The sequence below is a fragment of the Pogona vitticeps genome, chromosome 6, assembly GCF_051106095.1.
Source record: "Pogona vitticeps strain Pit_001003342236 chromosome 6, PviZW2.1, whole genome shotgun sequence".
NCBI classification, from domain to species: domain Eukaryota; kingdom Metazoa; phylum Chordata; class Lepidosauria; order Squamata; family Agamidae; genus Pogona; species Pogona vitticeps.
In genome coordinates this window covers 45780501-45806539 of record NC_135788.1, presented here as the reverse complement: position 1 = coordinate 45806539, position 26039 = coordinate 45780501, and the positions used below count along the sequence as shown (strand labels likewise).

Here is a 26039-nt window from a genome sequence, read left to right as displayed (position 1 = left end):
CAGAGATCATTGCACAAAAAAGACCAGCTAACGACACCCATCAATCACAGTGACAGATAATCTCTCCCTCTCCCCCCTCCCTCATCACAACAAAAACATGCTGATCATCCTATCTCCTGAAAAAAGAAAAAAGCCGTTCCCACAGCTATAAATACTATCCAACAAACACCAACAGAGCATGGACAGAGTTCCTACTCCAGTCCTCTGAAGATGCCGGCCACAGAGACTGGTGAAACATCAGGTAGAACAACCTTCAGAACACAGCCAAAGAGCCCAAAAAACCCACAACAACCATTAGATCACGGCTGTGAAAGCCTTCGCAAAAACCGTGGAAATATTCATCAAGCCATATTCATCCTGATTTAAAATTTTACAAATATGGATCGATGAATATATGACGAATCGGCTATATTCATCAGAAAAACTTATGTTTTTATATTTGTCCCCATCTCTAGTTTATATGTCTGACATACACAATATTATTTCATGCAAGTAAATACTCATCTCTGTTCATACACAACTACCATAAGTAAGATACAGTAAAAATATTGCTTTTCATGAGTGTATATACGGGAAAACTTTTCACTCTGTGGTTCAATGGAAGTGACATATTCCATGATAAGTAAAGGAGAACTCTTGGAAAGAAAGTTCAATTAGTCAGTGAAGTCCAAGTTCCTATGACTTTGTCATGTATTCTGGGGATGAGCAGGTTTCTAAAGTTCTTGTGCCCTTATGTCTGAAAAGAAGGATCTTGGTAAGTTTCCAGGAATCTTTTCCAAAAATTAGAGGAAGCAGACAAGTTTGGTAATGCCATGGAATGGAGGAATAATTCATGACTGAGAAATGGCTTGACTTGGTATTTTTCCAGTTCTGAAGGAAGAGGAGCTGAAAGCACAAAGATTTAAGGGAATAAAAGAAGACAGGTCAGAGAAGGGCTATGAGGTAATAAGGGTTAGGAAAAGTCTTCCTTTCTCCTGGATTCAAGGAATCTCACTGGGGAGGTTCTTGACAAGACAGTGCAGTAAATTACATTGACAAAGCAGGAACATTCTACAGTTGGAAGGATCTTAGAAGTGACACCCCTACACATGGTACACCACATCCCTTTGTTTATTTGAAAGAACAGGGCAAAGAAAAAAGGAAAAGAAAATACCTTCTTTCTCTGTTATTGCTTTTCACATGCAAGAAACAATGTTTGAGGAAGCAGAAGATTGTCAGAGGACAGGAGGGCAGGAGATGCAGAGTATAGAAAGATAAAGGGGCAGGCAGGTGGTAGATATTTCCAATCACTCTAATTGCCTAGAGGTGAAAACCTATTTTGTAAGTTCCATCCTATGAGGCAGATAGTATAATGGCATAGTTGTACAAGCAGAATTTTGGTCATTACCTACTAGATCCATTTTCTCTGGAACATTAATGTAAATATTAACTTTTTGTTTGATTGTTTTGTTAATGAACCAAATATAACCTCTCCCCCTCTCCAGTATCTCTCAGGCACTCTTCCACTACAGCTGAGGTTCTACTGGCCACATTGCAAAGAGGATTGTGCCTCTCAGAAACTGTCAAAAAACCCCATGATTAATTGATCTGTAATAACCAACATGCATCTAACTTTGATTGAACCGTTTCAGCTAAACACACCTCTTTGTGTTTAGCATGTTTGCTTAGTCCTGGGACAAATATTACAGATTTATTATTGTTATTATCTACAAGGAAAAAAAGCTTCTCAATCTAGCCACCACAAATAAAATGCATTGGGAATGACTATGATTTATATGGTTATTTAAGATGAAGCAGAATCTCTAGATTTGGCTTGGTATTGAACAGTTTCATACTGTAAATAAACATATTTTCAGGCTATTTTCAGTTAGTGAGTTGCATGGACAGAAATGAATTTGTATTGCACTTCACTGAAAACAGCTGGTATGAAAGTAGAGATGACAAAAAAGACTTAGAATAACAGTCATTGTTGAAATCCTATCATTTGTATTTTAAAGCTATTCAACTGGAATTTTCCTGCCCAATACACAAAAATTGTCTTTAAGAAGGTTGGCATTCCTGGCTGAAAATGCCAGAAATAAAGTTGTAGTTTCATAGCAACATTGGTTCTTTGGCTTCATTAAACAGCAAATATTTCACACTTGTAACTCCAATTTTGCACAAAAAATAAATGGAAACACTGCTTTACTGCTGAACATTTCACTTTGTATCATCAGAAACAGCTCCCATTCAATGACCGTCTTCAAAGGCACATTTTTGTGTATTTGTCCTGTTTGTAACAGATGTTTTGTATCACATACTTGAACAAGCTAATTCATCTGCAAAGGATCACCCACTCTGGCTGGTGTGCATCCAGCTGTGAAAATAGCTCAAGTGTCATTTGCGGGACACTTTCATTCCATTCTTCTGATCTCATAGGAACTCAGTGACCACATCCAAGTCCAAAAAGAAAGAGAGAAAGAAAGAAAGAAGAATTGAGAACATCCACATATTTTAAACAATGTTCAGAGTGGGAGTAATGTTACTTCAGGCAGGAAGCATTTCTGAAAGGAATGCGGCCAATGCTGAAGAAAGATGCACTAATCTCCTAGTGGAGGTGTTTCTCACACAGAAATGAGCAATTTCATATTAAAAAGCCCTGGAACTGCATGACTATGATGGAGCTAAGAGTGCCTGGTTAATTTGAAGTCTGCAAAACCATTCAGTCAATCACCACTTCTCACTAAAGGGAACTGATTCCCATTAAAAGATGCATATGCCTTGGTATAAGTTCAATTCACCATGTGAGCACTTCCCTATACTGGGAAGCTACTTCAATATATTTCTGAGTTAGAAACAAAATCAATTTGAATTGTTCTCTGGTGGATCTATAGCCCGTTAATAGCTGTGCAACCACATTAAAATGTATTAGTAGATAAAAACAATATTCTACATCGATGAAGAAGTCAATTGCTCTTTTTTTTCCTTTTTGAAGTGAACAGATGAAACATCTAATGGTAATGAAGATCAGATTGCCAGGAGATGCTTTAATGTCAGGTGGTATTACTATATCACAGGTCTAAATCAATCTGGGATACTATACTATTACTTTATTAATGAACTGAGCTATCATGTGCTGGCTGGATAGGTCAGAGATTTGGATATCTGGCAGCAGAACCAGAGGTTGAGAATTCAATTGCCCACTGTGCTTCCTGTTAGTAGGGCCAGCCTGTGTGGGCTTGGACATGCTGCACAGTCCCAGGACACCCCCAAAAGGAGGGAATGGGAAAGCTGTTCTGAATATTGTCTACCTGGAAAACCCTGAAAAGGGTCATGATAAGGAAGAAAATGTCTTTTCAATGCACAATTATTATTTTATTATAATTGCTAATTTCTGAAGGGAAATGAAACAAAAACAGGTTATGTATTCTGAATGGAAGTGAAAGTAGTACAGTAAATACTCTTTCCCATAATTCTACGCTGTTACGAAGTTCTTAAAAAAATAACTTGTACAATGAAGTTCCTTGTGCCTGACAGTGATACTACTGCCACCTTTTTAGAGAAATGGTTGATAAAAAATAATCCCTATATCTATTCCATTCATACTTAGACCCATAATATACCCTTGAAACTGTAACTACAAACATCTACAGGACAAAGAAAACAGAAAAAAAGGGGAAAAAACCATAAAAACATTGTCCCATTTTAAAAATTAATGATTTTACTTCAGTTTGAGTTTTCATGATCAAAGTTCTCTTCCTCCAAGACTCAGTTAGAGGAACTGGTATATATACACATCCCCACAAGCAGGTTTGGATACAGATAATAGACAAAGTGACAATAATTTCTAACAAGTTGTAAATTATTTCAATTAGCAGGTCATGGGCACAGAACAAACCGCCATAGGAATGCTAAGAGATTTTACTGGAATAGATGTCAGTCAAAAGAAGCAAGTATTTTATACAAGATACAAAAAGCTGTGTTAATAATAATTATAGTGTGATCAAGAAGCTTTGATTTGTATTGAGGCCCTGAGAGATGCAACGGAACTTGATTATGTAGCCAATTTTTGCTGTCCTTCTTTAAAGTTTCCCTTTGTAATTAATTTCTTTCTAAAATAACATTTGCTTATCTTTGGATTGCCAGTGACTACTCATAAACACCTTCAGGTAGTGTGGGCGGCATGTAAGTTAAATAAATAAATAAATAAATAAAAACTTGTTGGGTTGAATATGGCCCTCAGTGATTGTAAGATAACCACCAACAAAGCTGCTGCAACAATAGTTGTGTACATGGCTAGGAACTGCTCCTATATAATGAACCAGACTTGTGGGTTGTAACTTGGATTTGTGTGGATTTACTGCAAGGTCGAGATCCTGGAAAAGAGACAAAGTGAAACAAATGTCTCATTGTGCTTTGTGATGGGAGCGTGCTACAAGCATCCAGTCATCAATGTACGGGGAGATGTGAATTTTGTGAAGTTTGAGGTAAGCTGCCACAGGGGGCATGCATTTGCTGAATACTCAGGGAGCTGTTGTGAGTCTGAATGGAAGTCTTTTGAATTGGTAGGCCTGAGTTCCAAGTTGGAAACATAGGTAGGGCCTGTGAGAAGGACGAATGAAGACATGAAAAATAGGTGTCTCTTAGGTCTATGACTGCAAACCAGTCTTTTCTGCGGAGTAGGCGGAGGACAGACTCGAGGGTAACCATGCAGACCTTGGTGGTAGTGATGTATTTATTGATTTAGCTCCCTGAGGTTGAAGATGGGGCAAAGGCCTCCATCTTTTTTGGGGATGTGAAATAGCGAGAAAGAAACCTATGACTGTGTGTTGTAGTGGTATTGGTTCTATGGCATCTTTGTCTAGCAACGACTATATTCCTTTTTGTAGAGTTTGCGACAGAGGTGTAACAGTGGAGGAAGCTGCTGGAATTTGATGTGGTACCCGTTTTTTTTATGATGGAGAGAACTCAGGCATCTGTAGTGATGTCTTTCCATGTAGGTAAGTGCTTCCAAAGGGGAGAGCATACGTTGGAAAATCCTCTACTGGTGATGGGATGAGCACTCACGGTCCTCCTAATGGAGAGGAAAATAGTAACTTGCCAGTGGTGCAATGTTCCAGGAGCCAAGGAGTATTGATCAGCTTGGTTGGGGCTCTTAGGTGCCAGCAGATAAGATGTGCCAGGTAGTCCTTGGCAATCATGTTAATAAGATCACTTCAACACCGAAGGATCCCTAGCAGAAATATCCTGCAGGGGCAGTGCTGCTGGAGCAGGAAGGGTGATTGGCCAATAGTGTTTGGCTGGCTTCTCCGTTAGGCACCAATCAGGGCAAACAGCATCCTGAAGATGGTCCTGAGTGTTATCTCTTTCCCTGCGAGAAGGCAAGCGGATGCTCATATAGGCTTGATGCCTTTGTTGATGTGCCAGAGGCCGAGGTGGCAGGCCTACAGGGGAAGAATAAGGCACAGTTTCTGGTTGTGTTTAGTGCCATGGATGTCTGATGAGGCAATTTGTGAAGGCTCACTCAGAGAGCCCGAGGATTGTCGCGGGCTATCAGGGGAAGCCGTGAGTTGATCAACACGCTGTTTCCATTCAGGATACTGCAATGGTGAGGTTGATGAGGTGGAAGTGCCTCCTCATCTGAAAGAGAACCAACATAGATGAGGTTTCCAGACTCAGGTGGTTGTGGAGTCGGGGAAATGGTTTCGGAAGGTTTCGATTTCAAAGATTTAGCCTTCATTGGAGGTGACGGTTCCGGTGCCAAGGAAGCGTCCATGGACGGTTTTCTCTTAGAGGCCGTTTTCAATGTCAAGGGTTTTGACAGCGAATGTTTGGCTTAGTGCACTCTTGTGACTGTCAATATTGAGGGCAGAGTAGGTTATCGATGATTGGAACGAGATGGAGTAGTTGACTGGTGCTGATTTGTCACTTGGAAACAGCTTCATCCATGGCTTTAGGGATTGTTCCCAGAGCCAAAACTTGAGTCTAGAGAAGTGACTGTGGAGAATTCCATGTTTAAAGTTTTTGCAGTGAGGGGACGAGGAAGTCTGATGGCCTCACCAAGGCAAAAACATTTAGGGAGGCCATCAGAGAGTGGGATCTCGTTATTGCAGGCTACGCAGCTTTTAAATGGGCCTGAAAAGGCCATGAACCGAGAGCCAGTTTTGAAAAGAAAACAACAGAAAGGGGGAGGAGGACACTTCAGCCCTAAGGCCAGAGCATATCTTGTTTTGAAAATAATAAAGTTCAATAACTTTCCTACTTTCATTTTCAGATTTCTCACAGAAGCAACAATCGAGGCTGTCAATGTGGCGGTTGAAAAAAACTGAAGGGAGAGCCTTTTGGCGCCAAGGTACACATACCGGGGGGAGGGGGTCTATGCTAATATATTTTCCTTTGCTACCGCAGAAGCTATAGAATATTCTAATGAGGCTCCCCGCATGCGCGGATTACCCATAATGTGATTCACAGAGGCCACAAAGAAGAACAGTAAGATCCACCATGGTTCGAGCTCTGATTTTGCAGCATTTGCTGGGATAATATTTTAGTATATCTAAAGGGTCCCTGTTTGCAGCTTTTACTGATCTCAAATCCACTTTTGACTCCATTTCCAGAAACAAATTTGGAAATAACATTCCAGGATACAAAAGAGTTCAGCAAGGTTGTAAATTGGCCCCACTATTATTAATTTTTTATGCTACTTCACTGGTTTCAGCCCTTAGCCAAATGTCCACCCTCCCAAGATAGCAGGCAGTTAGCGTTCAGTACTACAATATGGTGATGATGCAGTGTTACTTTCACCTATTGGTTTAAAAAGAGTTTTAAATGTCCTAATATGATACAGCCAAGGGGAAAGCCTTCATATAAACTGAGAAATCTAAGGTTATGTTTTTTTTTTTAAATGTCCAAAGCACTATAATGGTCAATAAAGGGCCACAAGGATGATCAGCTAAGGTCATTTAAGCATCTTGTCTTTCAGGCAAATGGCACTCATAAGGCACATATGGACTGTGTTGCCCATGCAGGACAGATATCTGAAATTCTATCCCCACCGCCCCCTTTGGCAACAGAGGGCCATATATTCCAGCTGCTTCAAAACTGTTTGAGGTCAATATAAACTGATTAAACCAGTCAATCTTAGAGAAAACATCCTTAAATTGTTTCACAGGTGGCATTTTACTGTGGTACAACTGGCAAAAATGTCAGAAGGGGTCAGCAATATTTGTTGGAAATGTAAAACAAATCCAGGGACTTACGATCATGTATGGTGGTCATGCGAAAAAGCAAAAAATTTAAAAAAATTTTAAAACATTTGGTTATAGGTTTGGGAAATGTCACATGAAATTGTTCAGCAAAAATTAAGTTTTCAACCTGAAATGTTATTATTGAATATAATGCCAGAGATTAGTGATTTAAAAAATTAAATATAGTCTACTGTATATATACAGCAGCCAGGTTACTGTGGGCTCAAAAATGGAAGAATGGAGAAGTACTAATGATGGAGGGGCTATTAAAGAAGCCACTGGACATTGCAGAACTAGATATGCTTTCAGAGGCAGTAGGGGATCAACCGAGATACTTTGTAAAGTGCCGATATACAACTGCGCCCAGAAACAAACAGGAACTTAAGGGAAGAGATATTTATGGTGAATTAGTGCTCACAAGAATCCTTTGATGATATTAGATGGCCAGACAATGGTGAAATCTCTGATCCACATATGTAGCCTGAATGTTTAGTTTTGTTGTTTTTATTATTTATGTTAGTTTTGTTAGGTCCTATTATTTTCATTCTGTATGTTTTGTATGTATGAATAATAATTTTTTAAAAAAGTGTTTGGGGCCAAATCTCTTAGCTTCTTTATCATGCACAACTAGTTCCTTATTTTCCTTTTACTCCCTTGAAAGCAGTCCAATCAAGAATTATGAGGGCCATTCTTCAAGTACCCCAATGGGTCTCAAATACAGCTTTGAGTTTGGGATATCTGAAAACTGAGACAAGGGTTTGGTTTGTTATCGTTGATTTCTAATTATTAATCAGTTTGGTAGAAAGGTATCTTAGCTCTCGGGTAACATATCACAGAGATCAAGAGGCAACATAATCTAGATACAACCTCAAACAATATTCTAATGTGTTGTTGCCTTTTAAACCAGCAAATTATTTTTATTTAACCCCAATACAAAAACACTAAAGAGCTTTCAGTCTTCTCTGGCTAAATGCCTTGCCGTCAGCAGTTCAGGATGGGAAGTTTAAAAAGATCCCATACATCCCTTTTCCATTGCATTTTTAATCTTGATATATGGAAAACACTTATTGGATTTTGTTTAAATATCATCAAGAGGCATATTACACTATTTTACTGCTTGTAAGGCAGAATGTAAGTATGATGTTTAATGTGGCAAAAATTTGTGCTGCAGCAGTCAAAATTCATGAAGGAAGGGTTTTAGCAAATTTATAATTAGTATTTAGTTAACAATAGCAACCTTCTAAGAAGAGAATGTACCCACTACTAATTATGCCGCTAGGAGATTTTTAGATTTTTATTTCCATGTTTTTATGGTGATGATAAAGCAATAGTGGCATATTCTTTGAAACAACACTTTTTCTGCATTTAGAGTTTATTTAAGATACTGATCACTTACTGTAACAAAGTCGAATGTGACTAAAAAAGGCATGCCTAAGACCATGGAAATTGCTGGTGGTTCTCTTTGAGTACACTTTCTCTCAAGCTATCTTTCATTCATCTAGTAGGCATAATAACATTTATACAAACAAATTGCTAGTGGAGATTGGGTCTCACTATGTGAATCACATTCTTGGCTTGATTCTGTGTTACATATTTTAGACATCAGGCAAAAACAAAAGAAAAATAAAAAATAAAGAAGACAAAATGTGTCACATTTAGGCTATGTTTTGACTAACTTCTAAATTTTAATGTCAGTTTTTGTGGACATGTCCACTTCTTCAGACTCTTGACTTTTGGCAAAGCCCTATTCAGCTGTTATGCCCTGGAACCTTGGTTTGGATGTACGGATACAAGTCAGTCCTGTGCCCAACATCCCCTCCATCCAGAAGTCACTTAGACCTTTGTGTGTTGATTGTGGAGATCTGATGACATGCCTGAAATCGTGTTCCCCTGAATCTAGTTACATCACTCCCATGATCATTAACCTATATAATAAGATTGGGTTCCCAAACACAGAAGTGCTATATGCATATTCACACTTATAAGTTGCTTTTTAGACTGCTGTCCTAAATGTACAAAAGTCTAGGAGACTTATATGGGTGCTTCTATCCCCATCACACTTAGAGCCCTACATCGTTTTCACCCGATAACATATGAATGTTGCTTCCACTCTTAAGCTGTGTATATTGTACCAAGTTTATTTTTGAATGATTCCAAATCACATTAAAAATTACATCTTTCTTGTCAGTTAATAATTCCAAATGTGCAGGTTTTGGAACGATTAGATGACAAGAAATATGTAATTTTTTAATATCATGCTTTCAGTTTGTATTGTTGGGTACACAGAAGGAACCTCCCTGAAGAATTAGGATTTTGAACACATTTGGGTTTTGTCTGGGCAATGACAGAACCTGTGGTCTTTTGTATGTAATAAAACATATGTTTCTGAAGAAGGGAAAACATTTCAGTCATGCAGGTATTGAGACACACACAACAAAAAAGGTGAACTATATGGAGACTGTTGTATGGGATTCCAGATCTTGAAAAATAAAGATTTTATATCAACACTTTTGAATACAAGAGCATTACTTGCTGTGACTCTTCCCTACTGAGAGAGACATTTGAAATAGAAATAAATTCAAAATACCCAATAATATGCACAGTATTAATTTGTTGAACATTTAGATTAATCATGAACCTGCAGCATTTGAAACAACACAGGAACGTTTGTCTTTATCACTTATTAGAATGCATATTGGGAGCTCAAAATATTTTTATGTACTGTGGGACCTGAGACTACACTAATTTATCCTTAACTAGCTTCCAGTGTGGTGCTATGCTATTATCTAGCAGGACCAGCCAGTGCCATTGTGCTGCCTGCAAGAAAAGAACAAACCCACCTCTCCAGCTCTCTTGGCCCACAGTTTTCTAGATTATTTTGGCCCAGTATGGCAGAACCCCTCCCTCATGCTCCTCTTCACCTCTGGCAGCCCAAAGGCAGAACTACATTAAATAACTGGTCATTAGCTCCCTTGTCTGTGCCTGACAACAGTAAGGCGATTTCTGAGTCCTTCTGAAGCAGCAGAGCAGCCTCAGTGAAAAAGTGGACTATCTCAAACCTGAAATGCAACACTACAGTGGTTTGGCAGGCATGTTTCACTCAATGCACAGTGGTAGAAATATCCTCCCCCATAGAATCCAGAGCAAGATTTATTTATTTATTTATTTTTGCTTTATTACAAGTCCACCAGAGGTGATAATAAGTTCCAGTTTTTTAATGACATTTCCAGCATTTACTTGGCCTATTAGAATACATCTTAGCCAATCTGTCGGAAGGTAAATGCCATATATAAAACATTTTATATAAATTCTCTTTATAAGATGTTGCCATTGTCATCTTATAGTTTCTAGAGCACAGTTCTTGCCATTTTTCAAAGTCAATATTGTACCCAAAATTTTTTTGCCCTTTGAACCATCGTTTCTTTGAGCTGTTCATCCTCCATTTTCCAGTTTAGAAGAAATGTATATATTTTCCTAATTAAAAATTTCCAAATTAAAAATTTTGGAACAAAATACATACATGGCTTGTTAAAATAATTAAAAAGCATGAAGATTTTAGGCCAGAGTTCTTTCTGTTAGGTATAATACCAGAAAGTGTTGATAAACAAAATGTATATTTAATACTGCATATTTTAACAGCCGCAAGGATTATATTTACACAGTACTGGAAAAATGAAGAAACACCTACAGATCAAGAAATAATCAAAAAGATATTGGACTGCACCGAAATGGATAGACTAACACTGAAAATCAAGGGTAAGGAAGATACAAAATATTATCAAACATGGGACTTGTTCTATCAATGGTTAGAAGGACGTTGTATAGATTAGGGGTGTATTGTATTGTAATTGTTTTAACAAATGATTATAAGCTGTACCCAGGTGGCACAATGTTAAATCAGTATAGATGGATTTTATAAAATAAAATAAAACTAAGCAAAACAAAAAAGAATCCAGAGCAAGTGCTGGGACTGCTAATGGGAAAGCATTCCATCAATGGGAAAAATGCTTTGTGTTTCTGAATGTCATTGCTGGGGTGACCGTGCTCATTTTGGCTGATGAGGGTAAGATAAATTAGTTTTGAAGCAAAGTTCCCTTCAAAGGAAGGGGGCACATGCACAAACACATGCACAGGCTTTGCTTCTCCCCCTCCCTTGTAAAAAAGCATCCTCCATGACCAGTGTTTACTTCTCTGTTTGCCTGTCAGCCTCGGAGTAGAAAGACACCATGTAAATAAAGCAGCCAGTATGTTTTGAAGAGAGACAGTGCTTTGCAGGGAGATAGAAATCGATGCAAAGGCCCTTGGCATAGGGCAGGCGAGAAAGTGGGGAGGCAAGCAGGTACTGGTGTATGGTGTTGCAGAAAGCAATAAGGGGTGGAAGGAAAGAGCCACACAGTGTTGGCATGGAGGAAGAGGAGATGAAGTAACCACTGTGGTAGGCATGTGACACAATTTGCCATCCCTCACCTCCTGCCACCTGAGCCTCACTCAGCCATGCTCTGTAGATTAGATGATCACTACAATCACATAAGAGCATGATATGATGGTAAAGCTGACTCGCAGGTCTTCTAAGAAGAATCAGGAAATGCTTAGATTTGACTTGTAAAATCCTGTGCACTTTGTGAGACTGCTGACTACTAAGATTCAAAAGAAACGTCCTGGCTTCAGAAACCACATTCAGTCTGGTGTGAGATTTTATTACACATATATTTTAAAAAACACACACCATGTGAGTCGTAATTCTAAAGCATATGAAATACCATGGAATGTATTTGATTCCTACCTGTAAACCTGCAGGGATGTGAGTAATGCACGGTTTAAAGGTTTGATATCCTCTCCTACCGCTTAAGGAAAAAATGACTCTGCATGCAGATTTAGTGGCTGGAATTTATATTGGTAATTTCAGTGGAGTTCTGTGTAACATGATGAGAGCGCTGCAGACTTTGGAAGAGACGAAAAAAGGTCTTAAAAGTCACACTTTGAGAGCAATGGTGGTGAATGAGCTAGAGTGCTTCAAATCAGGATTAGCGTATTACTGCATGTAGGTAAGGAAATTATGTCTATTCTACGCATATTTACCTCTAACCACTACAAGCTGTTCCCTCAATTTCATGCAAAGCAAAACTCGGTAGAAAAATACAATATACTAGTAGATGGGTATTTTAAAAAATAATGTGATTATGACAATGCCAAATACTTATATTGAGGAAAGAGTTGATCCTTCAGAAACCCCAGACTTTCCACATTCGGTTAGCTCCCATCTCTCCAAAACAGGCACACAAATAGAGCAGTGAAAATTCTGTATGACTTTGCATACACAATATAATGGAACTCAGAGTGTGATCAGATGTGCTCCTTTTGCCAAGGATCACACAATGTAATTGTTGGAGTGAATATCATTCCCAAAGTGGTCCTATCCACACCTTTCTGAGCCTGTCAGAGGCTTCTATGTTTTTGCTGCAGGTAGGATTGCTCTGGTTTGGTCCATTTGCAGCACATGTGGTCAATGGAAATGGACCAAAAGTGAGTCTTCTGGGTGTCAAAGCTTCTACCGGCTGGAACTTCCTGTATTTTATATATACACACTGTATATAAGTGATACAACACATTAGCATTGGTCTACTACAATACCAATAATAATAAATATCATCCCCCCCTGCCCCTCTGCTGAAGAGCAGAAGCAGCGTTCTATTTGCCAATATTCTGAAGTGGCTAACTTATTAAGCCACTTCACAATACTGGACATTGCAACTGGTAGGAGATGAACCAAATAGGGTCTCTTGAGCTCTGATATAATGTTTGGATGTGAGGACTGCACCAAATAGCACATCACACTTCTAATCAATCTCAAGTGACCCTATTTAGGTCACACTAGCTCACTCCAAAAAAGACGGTATAGAAAAGCCCTGATTCATTTCTTAAAATAAAATTAAAAGTTGAAATCTAAAACAGAGAAACTATCAAAGCCTCAGTATCAAAATGCACTATAATAAGGAGTTCATCTAGCACCCACATATCTTTTTGTAAGCTTATATATAGTATATATATATTGAAGGTGCCATACTTGATCATGGAAGCATGCCAGAAACAAAGCTAAAGTATGAGTAGCTCAAGGTTCATATAGAAAAGTGAATTTGGGGGATTACATCGAAGAAGAGAATACAATATATTGCAGAAAGTTGGGCTAATTTCACACTCAGCCAGTTGGACCCAGAGAAATTTCTTTTCTTCAACTGTCTTAGTACAGTAAACAGAATCTATAGATTTATTTCACTTTCAAGAACATTGTGACAATAGAACAGTCTTGGTTTCTTTTATCCTCTTTCTTAAGTAAATTTTAAGTACAAGTACACACATACATATACGCATAAAAACTCTGGAAATCATTTTTCAATGCAGCAGTCATTCAATGAGATCACAATAAGTCCAAATCAGCAAGGAACTGAAATACTATCACATCCCTCTGAATATATCAACAATTCAGTAAAGTTCTTTCCTCTCCTGTCTGTGTGTTGGCTATAAAGCCGCCCTTTACATCTTCATGCTGGATATATGTAATGGGAATAGCAGCAGATGTGTTTATCCCAGCAACTGAGAATACGCAGGGGTGTAATTTTCTTGTTCTCCCTGATGTAAAGATTCATGGGCTACACAAAGTGCACTTTATAGTGTAACTCCTTTACAAAAGAAGAACACAGGATCCTCCCCAATTGCCTACCCCCAACCTAGCATTTTACATCAGTACAAATGATACTCCAAAACAAAGGCATTTCCAGAATTAAGATGTGATTGGTACATCTGAGACCCAGGAGTTTTGCATGGACAGTCTGGATGTACTTGTTAGCAGAAGCATTGAATTGTATTATGTAAGAATCAGTGAAAGGGACACACTCCAGACAATGGGTCACTCAGGGATCACTCAGTTCAATGTCTGGAACCTGTCTGCTCCTTCTCTACACCTGTTAAGTAACCAAGAAACAGCATTCTCAGCAGAAACCCACCATCTGTGGAATACTCTCTGTTACTAACAACCATACCACTTGCTATCATTATGCATATTATCCTAAGACCTTCCTCCTTAAGCAGGCATTCAGTCTTTGATTTTGACCTTTCTCTTTGCTTTCAGAATTTAAGTTTTATTGGTGATTCTGAACATTTTAATATTTTAACTTCTAATATTTTATCAGCCATTTATGCTGATATGATTGCTTTTATCATAAAACTGTCATTTCATAAATCTCATATTTGCAAGCCACATTGATCTGGGTATCATGTATATTCAAGTCAGTAAGTACGTAAGTGAGTGAGTGAATTCTGTTACTGTTCAGGGGACTGGAGGCAGCATAGTGTTATAGCAGGAATCCCTGAATGTAATCTTGTAGTGGTGATGGATTTACTGCACATGCCTGAAGCCACATATGTTGTGGGGTTTTTTTGTCATTTGGAAAGATAATACAGAAGGCTCCCTTACACTAAGTTAAACTATTCATCCATCTTGTTCAGCTTGTTGTTTTTAAATAATTTATTTCTGGGTTCGTATATCATTCCTGAAGAAAGCTGTGTGCCGAAATGCGTTGAGCATGTTTAAATCAGGATAAAGGTTCTTTTTATATTTTTTATATCCTGAGACCTAGTCTCTCATTCTAATTTCTGATCCCGACCTTGTGTAACCAAGGTGTTCCTGTATTGCAACTTCTAGAAGCCTTCACCATTAGGTGTGCTGGCCAGGGCTTCTCTGAGTTAAGTCCAAGAACACCCACCTGGGTCATCCAAGGTTGGGATCAGAAACCACTGATCTAAGCCATCATTGCCTTCTCTGCCAGTTGGTGGCCCTCTAGCATTTCCAGTATATGTCTTCCTCATCACCTGTTGGTTGATATTTAGGGCCTAATCACACCTACCAAAAGAACCCCAGCTATACCAAATATTTCCATACCTCTGTTGTACCAATACATATATTTTTGCATGGTATATATACTGGCTGAATCATTCACATTTTTTTACACTGTATCAGTTCATTTCTTTGTATTTGAACCGCTAAAGCAGGCTACACTGATCTTACTTTTGTATCAATTCATTTTCTCTATTGTTTCTTGGGGTGATGAGCCCCTTTGTCCTTTTAAAAACAAAACAAGACAAAACAAAAGTGATACTGTATATTGAAAGTGCAACAGAGAGATCTGAGCCCTTTTCTCTTTCCTCCTTTAATCAGCCCCTTTGCAAAGGAAATAAATCAACAGCATGATACTTGATACTTTGCAAACCTTTTGCACAGCATTGGGAGGAAGAAATGAGTTTTCAAAAACTTGTGAAGTATGATGAAGAGCAAGGTTTTAGAAAAGAGAGAGTAGATGCAATGCCCCTTTCTTTACAATTAAAAGCAGGCTCAAGCCCTTTTTCACCTGCAAAGGAGGGGGGAAGGTTGTATCCTTCAAGCTGTCTTCTGAGCAATGTATTCATGTTATTTTTGCTAGCAGCAGCGTCTGTTAGTGCTGATGTTTCAACAGACTTTTAAAAGGAAAAAAGGGGAGCAAGCACTGTGGCCATTAAGTGGCCACAGCACTCAGAAACTCAACCTCTTTGCAAAGGAAATAAGTTGCCAGCCACACAGGTTGAAATGATAAGGAATGAAGCAATTCATCATCAGCACAAAATAAAATAACCTTCCGGGTGAGAGGGAAATAAACAAAATAAAACACTGGCTAGGAAAACGAGTTTATCTTGGTCATGGGTAATGAGCTTGGAAATTTATGAAACAATGTAAAAGACGGCTATATCGGTATAAATGTGGTTCTTTTGCCAGGTATGATCAGGCCCTTGTCTGTCCTTTAACTCTAACTTTTCTCCCAAACAATTGTTGGAGTTTACCCAGGAAAACTCTGATCACCTGTGTGGATTCAGAATTCTCTTAATGTATTAACTGCATTGCCCTGGTCTGTGCACATGATGATCAAATGCAAGGCACATTAGTGACATGCACAATGATCATAAACAGACTCTCTACAATGTTGGCTAACACCATTTCTGTGTATCTTTGCTGTGTCACTGATATCACTTTAATAAACTCTCGGACAGGACCAAAGAAAACAGTCATGCTGTATCTAAAAGGAGTGCCCCCAAGTGGTGAAATATGCTTGACTATAAAAAGCATGTTAAAAGCAGACATGTGATTGATCATTGGACCATAAACATCAGTTTCTTTTGCAGCTCTGACTGCTGAGATACACAAAACAAAATAGATTGCATTGCTGGAGGAAAAACACTGTAAGAGAATGAAAAACACATTTACCCAACTGTTTGCTTTGAATCTTCGGTGAACATGATAGCCCATTTAACACTCTGTTATAGGCAGGAGGGAATTCAAGTAAATCCCAGTAAAACAAGAAAACTGTGTATGCTCACTTACTGTTGGTTGCATAACATATGACGGATGAGGCATCCATGAAGTACTCTGAACCTGTGGGTCAGAAAGCACTAAATTAGCATAATAGTGTTTAATGAGGGCAGGAGAAAATAGCAATAACCTTGTTTGAATACAACTCACGGCAGGTTGAGAACAGTTTGGGAAATACTACCACCAAAATCTAACATGCTAAAAAAGTTACAGAGTTTGGAAGTAATATTTTGTTCTTTGTTCTTCTTTCTTATAATGTGTTTTCCCAAAAATAAGACAGAATCTTATATTAATTTTTGCTCCAAAAATGCATTAGGGCTTATTTTCAGGGGATGTTTTATTTATTTTTTTCGTTTACAACAATCTACATCTATTCAAATACAGTTGTCATCTTCTTCTGGTTGCCGCACAATGGTGGAGGGCGGAGTTTCCCTTAACTGGGGCTTATTATTGGGGTGCGGCTTATATTATGAGCATCCTGAAAAATCACACTAGGGCTTATTTTCAGGTTAGGTCTTATTTTCGGGAAACAGGGTATATCAGACTTTTTTATAAAGCTGCATTTAAATCCTTAACTCCTTCATCCATAATTATAAAGCCTATATGTGCATAACTGATACTGTAGATTGAATGCAACTTGCAAGCTACACAGCAGCAAAGCTGATAAACATGATGACTCCTCTTCCACCCAAAGACAGGAGTAATGGTGGAGAAATGCAATGGCAGCCAACAGAGAAATGCTATGAAGTAAAACCCACACAGCATGGTGCTTATGCTAACACAAAGTAAGTTGGAACCTTACTAGGTTTTTATACTGGTATAACCCAGTGTAAACCTTGGTGGCAAATATCCCCAAGTTAAGAAATCAATTCATTTACATCTACTTTTGCATGCTAAGTAATTTCAAATGCCTACATTGACGTCATAATTTGTAGCAATTTGCCTCTAACATTTACACCAACTGAGTTACATCAGCAGGCATAGTTAATAGGATTCTGACCAATGTTGTACATGGTGACTTAAACAGTGAAAATAATACATGCACCTATATGATTCAGTTAAACATTAGGCCAGAGGTGAGAGATCTTTGACCCTCCAGATGCCTTAGACTAAAGTTTCCGCAATTCCTCCCTTTTGACTATATTGCATAGGTATAGGGATGGAAGTTATAGGCCAAAACGTTTGACAGATGAAAGATTCTGCATCTTGCATTAAACCAAGGGTTGGAACACTGTGGCCCTCCTGGTGTTCTTGAACTACAACTCTCATTAGCATTAGACAGTATTGCCAATGCTAAAAAGTGCTGGGAGTTGCAGTCTGACAACGTATGAAGGGTTGAATTTGCCTTCCTCTCCATTTGGCCAAGGGCAATTTTACACTAAGAGAGATGGCAGATTCTCAGAGACTAAGTTACTTGACTCATGATTTCAGACTCTCTTCTTTACAGTAGGTTGCCTAGGAGGAGAGGCATACAGGCAAGGACTTTTGCTGGTATGATAAAATGTAGTTGTACATTGTGGAACAAGACAGTTCAGAGTCAGGTTTCAGACTGCATAAAAAGCTCCCATGAAATGATCAATGAACTTAAAGGAACATGATTTACATATATTCCTGAATAATTAGCATGCTCTGGAGCAAGAGATGCACATATATTTATGCTGACAGAATGACTGTAAAATTAAAAACAGCGCAGAAGTTAAAAAGCATAATTCCTAAAAGCTTTAGCAATTTACCAAGACATAACACTAATCTCTGAAGGGCAATTACACCATATTTATTATCCCCTTATCCTATCTATGCAACACTATTTCCAGTTGTATAAAAAACAGCAAGAACAAGGGACCCAATTTACTTGGGTCCACTTGAAATATGAAAGACGTTCTCTGGGCCCCACCATAGAACTTCACTGTTCTATGTGTAGGGGAGAGGTGCAGTTGCAATCACAAAAACATTTTGAGCATTTACTTATCTGTGATTGTGTTCTGTGATGGTTTACTCCATCTGGCCAACCTTCCTCTCTGTCTCTCTCTCTTCTTCGTGGCTCAAGAATAGTGAAGAGAATGTTTCTACCCCATCTTGTCTTTTTTCCATCCCCACAGATGGCTGTCTTTCTCACTCAAATGAATAAAGAAAAACCTGCTGCCCCTGTGTAACAAGTACTTATTGTTACCTTGTATCTCATTCCAGACATTTTTGGCAGGGGATATTTTCCTCTTATGCAAGAGAATGGTGAAATTCCATTGCAGAGGTGAAAAACTGCCTTACAGGCATGGCGGCACTCATAGATGCCATATTGGGGACCAATAGCTAGAGAAACAAAAGAAACACACCACAACCAGTTTGGATGATTTGTCTATCTAACCAAGGATTGTCTCCTGTGACTGCCAGTCACTTCCCAGGGCTTTTCTTATGTCTGAGTCTTTTTCATGAGCTGCTTCCTTTTAATGCCAGGATTTTTCCATTCTGATCTAATGACACGTGATAGTGTGATCCCTCCCATTAAGCCTATTCTTTCTTCAGGACATAATCATGTCCTGTTTATGTAATGCCACTGCCTTTTTTTCCAGACTTGGAACAATCAACTCAGGAGGCTACACAGCCCTTTAATATTTGATATAATATATGACAAATGGGCATTAATTCAGATTCATCATGTCCTAAGATAGGGAGATGACTCGAGAAAGCTTCAGCCACTCATGTTCTATGCCTCACAAGGGTGACCATACACTTCAGAGTGCACTGTTGTTACTGTTGTGTCTATCACTTATACCTGCTACAGTAACCTCTTCTTTATGGTACTTCCTCAGCCACATTGACCATTACTCTGATAATGAAACCTTCCATCACAGTATTCTTATCAAACTTTCCAAAACAATTCAAGGAAAGGTTTCTTTTTTCCATTTGTTCAGAATGTTTTCTGTGAAATGCTCTTATCAACTATGTTATTCAAGAACATAAACATCCGACAAGCCTTTTAAGAATAAGGGCAAGAAGGAGTCCTGTGGCACCTTAAAGGTTAATACATTTTATTTGGCATTGGCTTTTGTGAATTGCCATTCATGAAGTATGCTGAAGTCCCTGATAGCATATGGCCACATAAAAATGGTTAATCTTTAAGGTATCAGAAGATTCCTTGACTTTTTAAAAAAAACATAGCAATCCTTCTGGAAATATTTTTGGCTACTCAAAGCACTCCATGATGTTTATTATGAATCACAAAGTAATTCTATAGATGGGACATGTCATGGATGCTAGGAGCACAGTGCGGATTGACAATGCAAAAACTACTTAACAAGGAGATAACATATTCACTTTAAGTGGCCTGAAATGTGCTAATTAATCAAACTATATCATCACCTGTTATAACAAGTGAAGTTTCACACCAAAGAAGACTGGTGTAAACTCCAAAATTGCAATCAATTCAATGGAAATGAAAGTCATGAAAAAATGTACAGTTTTACACTGAAGTTAGGAAGATTGCTTACTTCAAGCAAAGACAGAACTTGTCACACTAAATATTTGAAAACCTAACAAATACAAACTTCATAACAGGCATGACTACTGAAGCATACAAATTTAGCAAAGACTTGATTCTGATTATTGATTGATGTTCATGCATCTTGTTCTGAAGTCATATGCTGATCACATAAAATACAACACAGATATGAATGTAATGAGTTTTTGGTTATAGGAATTTTGAAAGAATCTCCTTCTGTAAAATATAACAGGCTGACGGAAAAAAATTAACATCTGATGGAGACACCACAAATTCACGCAGAAGTCTACCTACTACAAACATCTTTGGTAAGATAAACTTTGTTACCATTGTCTGAAAATTAAAAATAAAGGTTTATACCAATGACTACTGGCAAATGTACAATTACTATTTCTACTTTGAGTAGACCCAGCTCCAAAACACATTAAAAAATCTGAAACATATCATGGGCTACCAGGTTTCTCATGGTAGCCTCAGGTGCCTTAGTTTAGATGTAATGAAAAGACAGTAATCTGTTGGGAAAAAAATCATTATTACTACATTTTCACTGTCAGGAACAAGGAGAGGCTGTTAACAGGACTTTCTGTCTCAGCTGCTACAACAGCCTGGAAACTAATGTGGCAACAAGACTAAAGCAGAGCTCTGAAGTAACTAATTACTTGTGCTTCCTTTTCCTTTTATTTTTCATGGAATGAAGTCACTACTATGCCACTACTAATATAACTATAGTAGAAGTCACTAATAGTAGTGGCATAGTAGAAATACTACACACATCTACTAGTAGTGGCATAGTAGAAATACTACACACATCTACTAGTAGTGGCATAGTAGAAATACTGGTCCATCTCACAATCTGGAAATCGTAAGTCAACAATTATTTAGAACTGGTTTCTTATTGCAATAACTAAGCTAAAACTGATACGTTATGGCTGCAACTTAAGGAGGAGGGATAACTTTTGCAGTGTGACGGCAACACTTTATTTACTTTTATAGGTAACAGGGATGTGGAAGAGGAATATCATGAGAATTGAGTGCTGTGTCATGATGTTGAGGAAATGACTGTGTTTTATACCCTAGGCTAGAAGATTATAGTACTCTCTCTCTTTTTAAAAGCTTTTTGATTACCTTTCAGAAGTAAGGAAATTTGATACTTACTTTTTAAAAGACATAACTGCAGTGATAACTGTTTGTTTGGGGGATCTTAGGAATATAATTGTAACTGTACTTTTTCAAAAATTAACATTTTACGCTCTGGACTAAGGAGTGTAGCCCTGTACCATAATCTTCTCCATATACATTGAGCCTTCACCAACATGCAAATCACAAGCATTGACTTAGGGCTTTATGAGGCACATGCAATTCAAACATACCTGATATGTGGAGACAGGGGAAGCAGCAATGAATGGCGTGATAGATGTCTGTGGAATCATGCGGTTTGTAGCAATACTGTACGGTGAGGAATAAAATCTGCAAACAAACAAAAAAACAAACAAAAAACAAAGGGAAGATTCTTGAGGTAATGGACTGACATGTAGCAATGAACTGTTCCATAGCCATTACCAACCAAAGATAAATGGAGATCCTGGCAGATTAATTATGCTCCTGTCTTTGCAAGACAACAGGGAGAATCCAGATTTAGTCATACCTAGAGTAGACCCATTGATATCAATGAGACAAAAGTAAATTGTAAGTTGACTCTAACTATAACTGAATATGGATTCTAAGCAATGCTTCTTCTTTTTTTAAAAGCAGCTGCTTTTCTGGAATGGGGTCAACAAAAACAGCAACAACAAAACCTTTCTTAATAAAGGTTTAGTTTTACTGAGACTTTTAGAAACCTTAAGGCCAGATGGCAGTTAAAATTCATAAGCTCTCAGATATAGTAGAATGAATGACTATACATTTTCTAATTCAACTAATTTCAATATCTTATTATTTTGAATTTACATTTTCAAAATTGTCACAAAGTCTCATTGTATGTTGTGGTTCACAATCTTTTTTTGATGACACACAGTTTTTTTGTAGAAAAGGAATGGGGCCAGGTATGTTTGTAATAGGAAAAAAGGGGTGTAAATAACACCCTACTTGACAGATTTACTTTACATTTCTCATCAGACAGAAGATGGTAACTACAAGAATAATTATAGATCATTTTTAAATGGGAAGAAAAACCAGATTGTCCCTCCCCACTCTGCTTCTTATGACACCAAGTACAGTGTATTGATGTAAAATGAACAGTGACCTTGTTAAAATGTCAGAGACGAAGAGATGTTGAGGAGAAAATTTGATGGAAATTCAGGAAGGACTTCGATGAGTCACTTTCCAACCACATCTGAATTTTAAAATCTCTAACCGCATTCAAAGTTTGTGAGGGCTGTAAAGCAAGCACTTAAAGGAAAGGGAATTTTCTGAAACTTTTCCCCACGTTTCAGTAACTATATGCACAAGTATGATGTCTATATTATTTTTTTGCTGGATTTGTACACCACCTAGCTCCTAATTAATGGCATTCAAGGCAGCTAAACCCACATTTTCTGAGGACCGATATCTTATCCTGCAGATAACCCATGATTAGAAGAGGGAGATTATCAGGTTTGCTAAACATTAGATTGCCACAGAAGGAGCTTTTCACGCCTCCCTGTATTTTGCAAAGAAGATTGCTCTGTTTTGTGATTGTCCGGGCTTCATTTCCACATCTGACCGCACAATCATGAAGATCCATTTGAGTCATGCCTCCAGTATACTGATAGATTTAAGCTTATGTCAACTCCTCTATAATGTATAGTTTGGCCCTGATTCACTGGGGGAAAACATAGAGGTGGGATGGATAAACACAAAGGGATGGATTAGACATTACAGAAAACATTTGAAATGAAGAACAGGCACATGACAATCTGGTATTACATGTTCATGTGCTCTGCTTCTGAGCAATCTCTTTGGGAACAGAAAACAAGAAACTGATGTGAAACATTAATAATTCCATTTTTCTTGCACTAACTTTTTTTTCAAAATAGAGAACTGAGATGTTCAAAGAAGTTAGGCATAGATAACTATAGTGATCATCATTATTAATCAATTGAAATTTAGACTTATTAACCATCACAATATTTCAATTCAGTACTTTAAAAATAAATATGTAAACTGAATTAACAAATTAGCAAATTCTGAAACAATGATTGAAAGCAAAATGAACATTGTAATCATTATTATGCAACAAATATGCAATGTAATCTCAAAATAATTAAGTAAAATTTGTCAATTGGTCATGGATTATTAACCATAAACTGCAATCCTCTGAAAATCTGTTCAGCTATAAGGTCCACTGAGATAAATGGGATTTATTCCCATGTAGTTTATGGGATTGCAGCCTAACATAAAATGTGGCCTACATTAGGTTAGGTTATTTGTCCATCTAACCTAATATAATCTATACTGAATGATAGAGAGTCCAGGACCTCAGCCCTTCCACATCAGTTGTTGATTGATCTTTTTTATATCTGGAAATGATAGTGATATATCCACAGATGATCCAGGTTTATTTTGTGGCCTTTTGCATGCAGAAATGTATCAATGTACATGCCCCCAAATCCTCCATGAGAAGGAGACTTCAAAAGGACCCACAAGTCTGGACATAAGGGCAGAAGCCAAAGCTGCTTTTTAACATAACTTTATTAACTAAACCAACAAAGTGACTCCAAACCATTCTAATCACGTAAGTCCTTCTTCAATCTATCCAAATCAGCCTGATCCTGGGAGACATATGTCCAAAGATTGATTGATTGATTTAACTTATATGCCGCCCACACTATCCAAAGGTCTCTGGGCGGCTTGCAACATTTAAAATACATTAAAAAGACAAAAAAATTAAAATGCAATTAAAATATATACTCTAAAAATTGTCATCAGGACCCACAGCTGATATTATTTCAATTAAAAGCCTTCTGGACATTGGCATTCTCTGGGAGCCCTCTAATCAGTCACTGAACTACAGCATTTTTCTTAATATGTTTGTTTGTTTGTTTGTTTGTTTGTTTGCTTGCTTGCTTGCTTGCATGCATGCATGTATGTATGTATGTATGTATGTATGTATGTATGTATGTATGTATGTATGTATGTATGTATGTATGTATGTATGTAGTGTATATGTTGCTACACTCTGGGCAATCTACAATATGCAATAAAACATAACAACACTATAAATACAGTTAAACCCTATCACTATCTGAAACTACTTTTAAACAAAAATACACAAATTAAAACCCATTGAAATATCTAAAATTGACACAAGTACAAGGCAGTTTGTGTTACATGGAAGAGTTCCACCTGATGGCTGGAAGCCACCTCAATTAGTATTCACTGAATAATAATGACTTGTAAGCTATTTATAGTGAAGTATATGATTTACTATCAGTAGGCAAAGAACAAGAATGGACAGTTCTCAACAAAAAAGATCCAATATGAGACTCAGAGGAGTTCCTGAAGAGTTAGGAGATCAACTGGGGCATTTAAAAGAACAGTTACAAAGGCCATTGGATTTGTGTGCAGGTGATAGTATATTCAATGGCAGGGTTAGATTTAGGATTTAGCAGATATATAAAGGAGACTCTGACAAAAATATAAAAGGGTAACCTTTTGAAACAGAAGGTAAAAATATTCAGGTCATGGTAGAGCTACTCTGAGAAATGTAGGGAAAGAATTGAAGGAAGCAAAGAAATGAACTTATATTATCTATGAGGGAGAAACTTTCTACAGAAATGGGACATTCTTACAGCAAGGGCTTCTGTTAAACAATAGATCAGACCGGAGAGATTTCATGAATATGAATAACTTGCTAATAGCTGTATGAAATTCAACGAATTCCTAAAGCTCCTTCCTCTAACTCTGAAGAAAGAAATGTCCATCTAAGAAGGACCAAACTTTTGATTAGCCTTCATCAACTGACACATTTTCAGTATCAACAGTTTATTTTTTTTATTAAAAATCCCCAAGTTTCAGAATGTTAAATCTTTGAAATCCTAGGAAGAAATTAAAATTACAATGAATTTTAGGTCAAGAACAATTAAATAAAGGGAAGAGTGAAATTACTGGAAGTGTTATAACAAGCAACTTAAACAGACAGTAAAAGTTTAAGTATAGCTTATCAAGGGATGAAAGAGAAAAAAGAAGTATGATTAGCTGGCTAACCATCTGTGTGTGTGTGTGTGTGTGTGTGTGTGTGTGTGTGTGTGTGTGTGTGTGTGTGTGTGTGTGTGTGTGTGTGTGTGTGCACGCGCGCACGCACGCGCGCATATGCATATTTAGGATTCTATAAAGTCTGACTAAGACAACAATAAGCTGTCACCTGGTGTTTCTCTACAGATGGATTTTCTTAGTACACTTCAGATGCTAAATTTTATCTTCATTATTGAAAAAAGTCTGTTAACAGAATGAAGACTCTGCCAAAGGGATAGTTCTTTGAAAGGAGATTTCTTCCATTCTGTTGGTGAAAACTGAGGATCTGTGTCACATAACATACATAGAGATTTCTCCTTTCGTGAACACTATGATTTAGCAAAAAATCAATGGTCAAGCCACTGGTAATGGTGCGGCTAAAATATTGTAAATAAATAAATAAAGTTGGATATACTTATTTTATATACTGACATGATAAGAGGGATAAGAGGCCCCTATTCATTATAGTATGGAAAAATTTGTTTTTCAGAATTTCAACCATTTTCTTTTCTTTTTAAAATATTTTATTTTTATACTACTAGAAATAGAGCAGAGAATACAAAAGGTAAAAGGAAGTGGAAGGGATGGGAAAAGGGTTTCAAGGATAAGAGAACACAGAATATACAATCATCCAATCTATTCATATTAAGTATACAAGCATCCAATCTATTCATTTTTCAATTTTTTAAAAAATCAACTTTCTACTTTTTTAACT

The 26039-nt window shown here is 37.5% G+C and overlaps 1 protein-coding gene across 7 annotated transcripts in view; it reads right to left on the bottom strand.

The window, feature by feature from the left end:
* The window catches only part of RBMS3 (RNA binding motif single stranded interacting protein 3), a 1057118-nt gene that overhangs the window by 104509 nt on the left and 926570 nt on the right, over positions 1-26039 (bottom strand). For 6 of the 7 annotated variants that reach the window (XM_078377327.1, XM_073003440.2, XM_073003439.2 and 3 more), the window contains 2 exons: positions 21484-21580; positions 16630-16680 (listed from right to left, as the gene is read on the bottom strand). In XM_078377327.1, the coding sequence (XP_078233453.1) occupies positions 16630-16680; positions 21484-21580 (148 nt within the window). Of the gene's footprint in view, positions 1-172; positions 14183-16629; positions 16681-21483; positions 21581-26039 lie in introns of those variants that run through there. The other variant, XM_073003441.2, reaches the window with a different exon arrangement.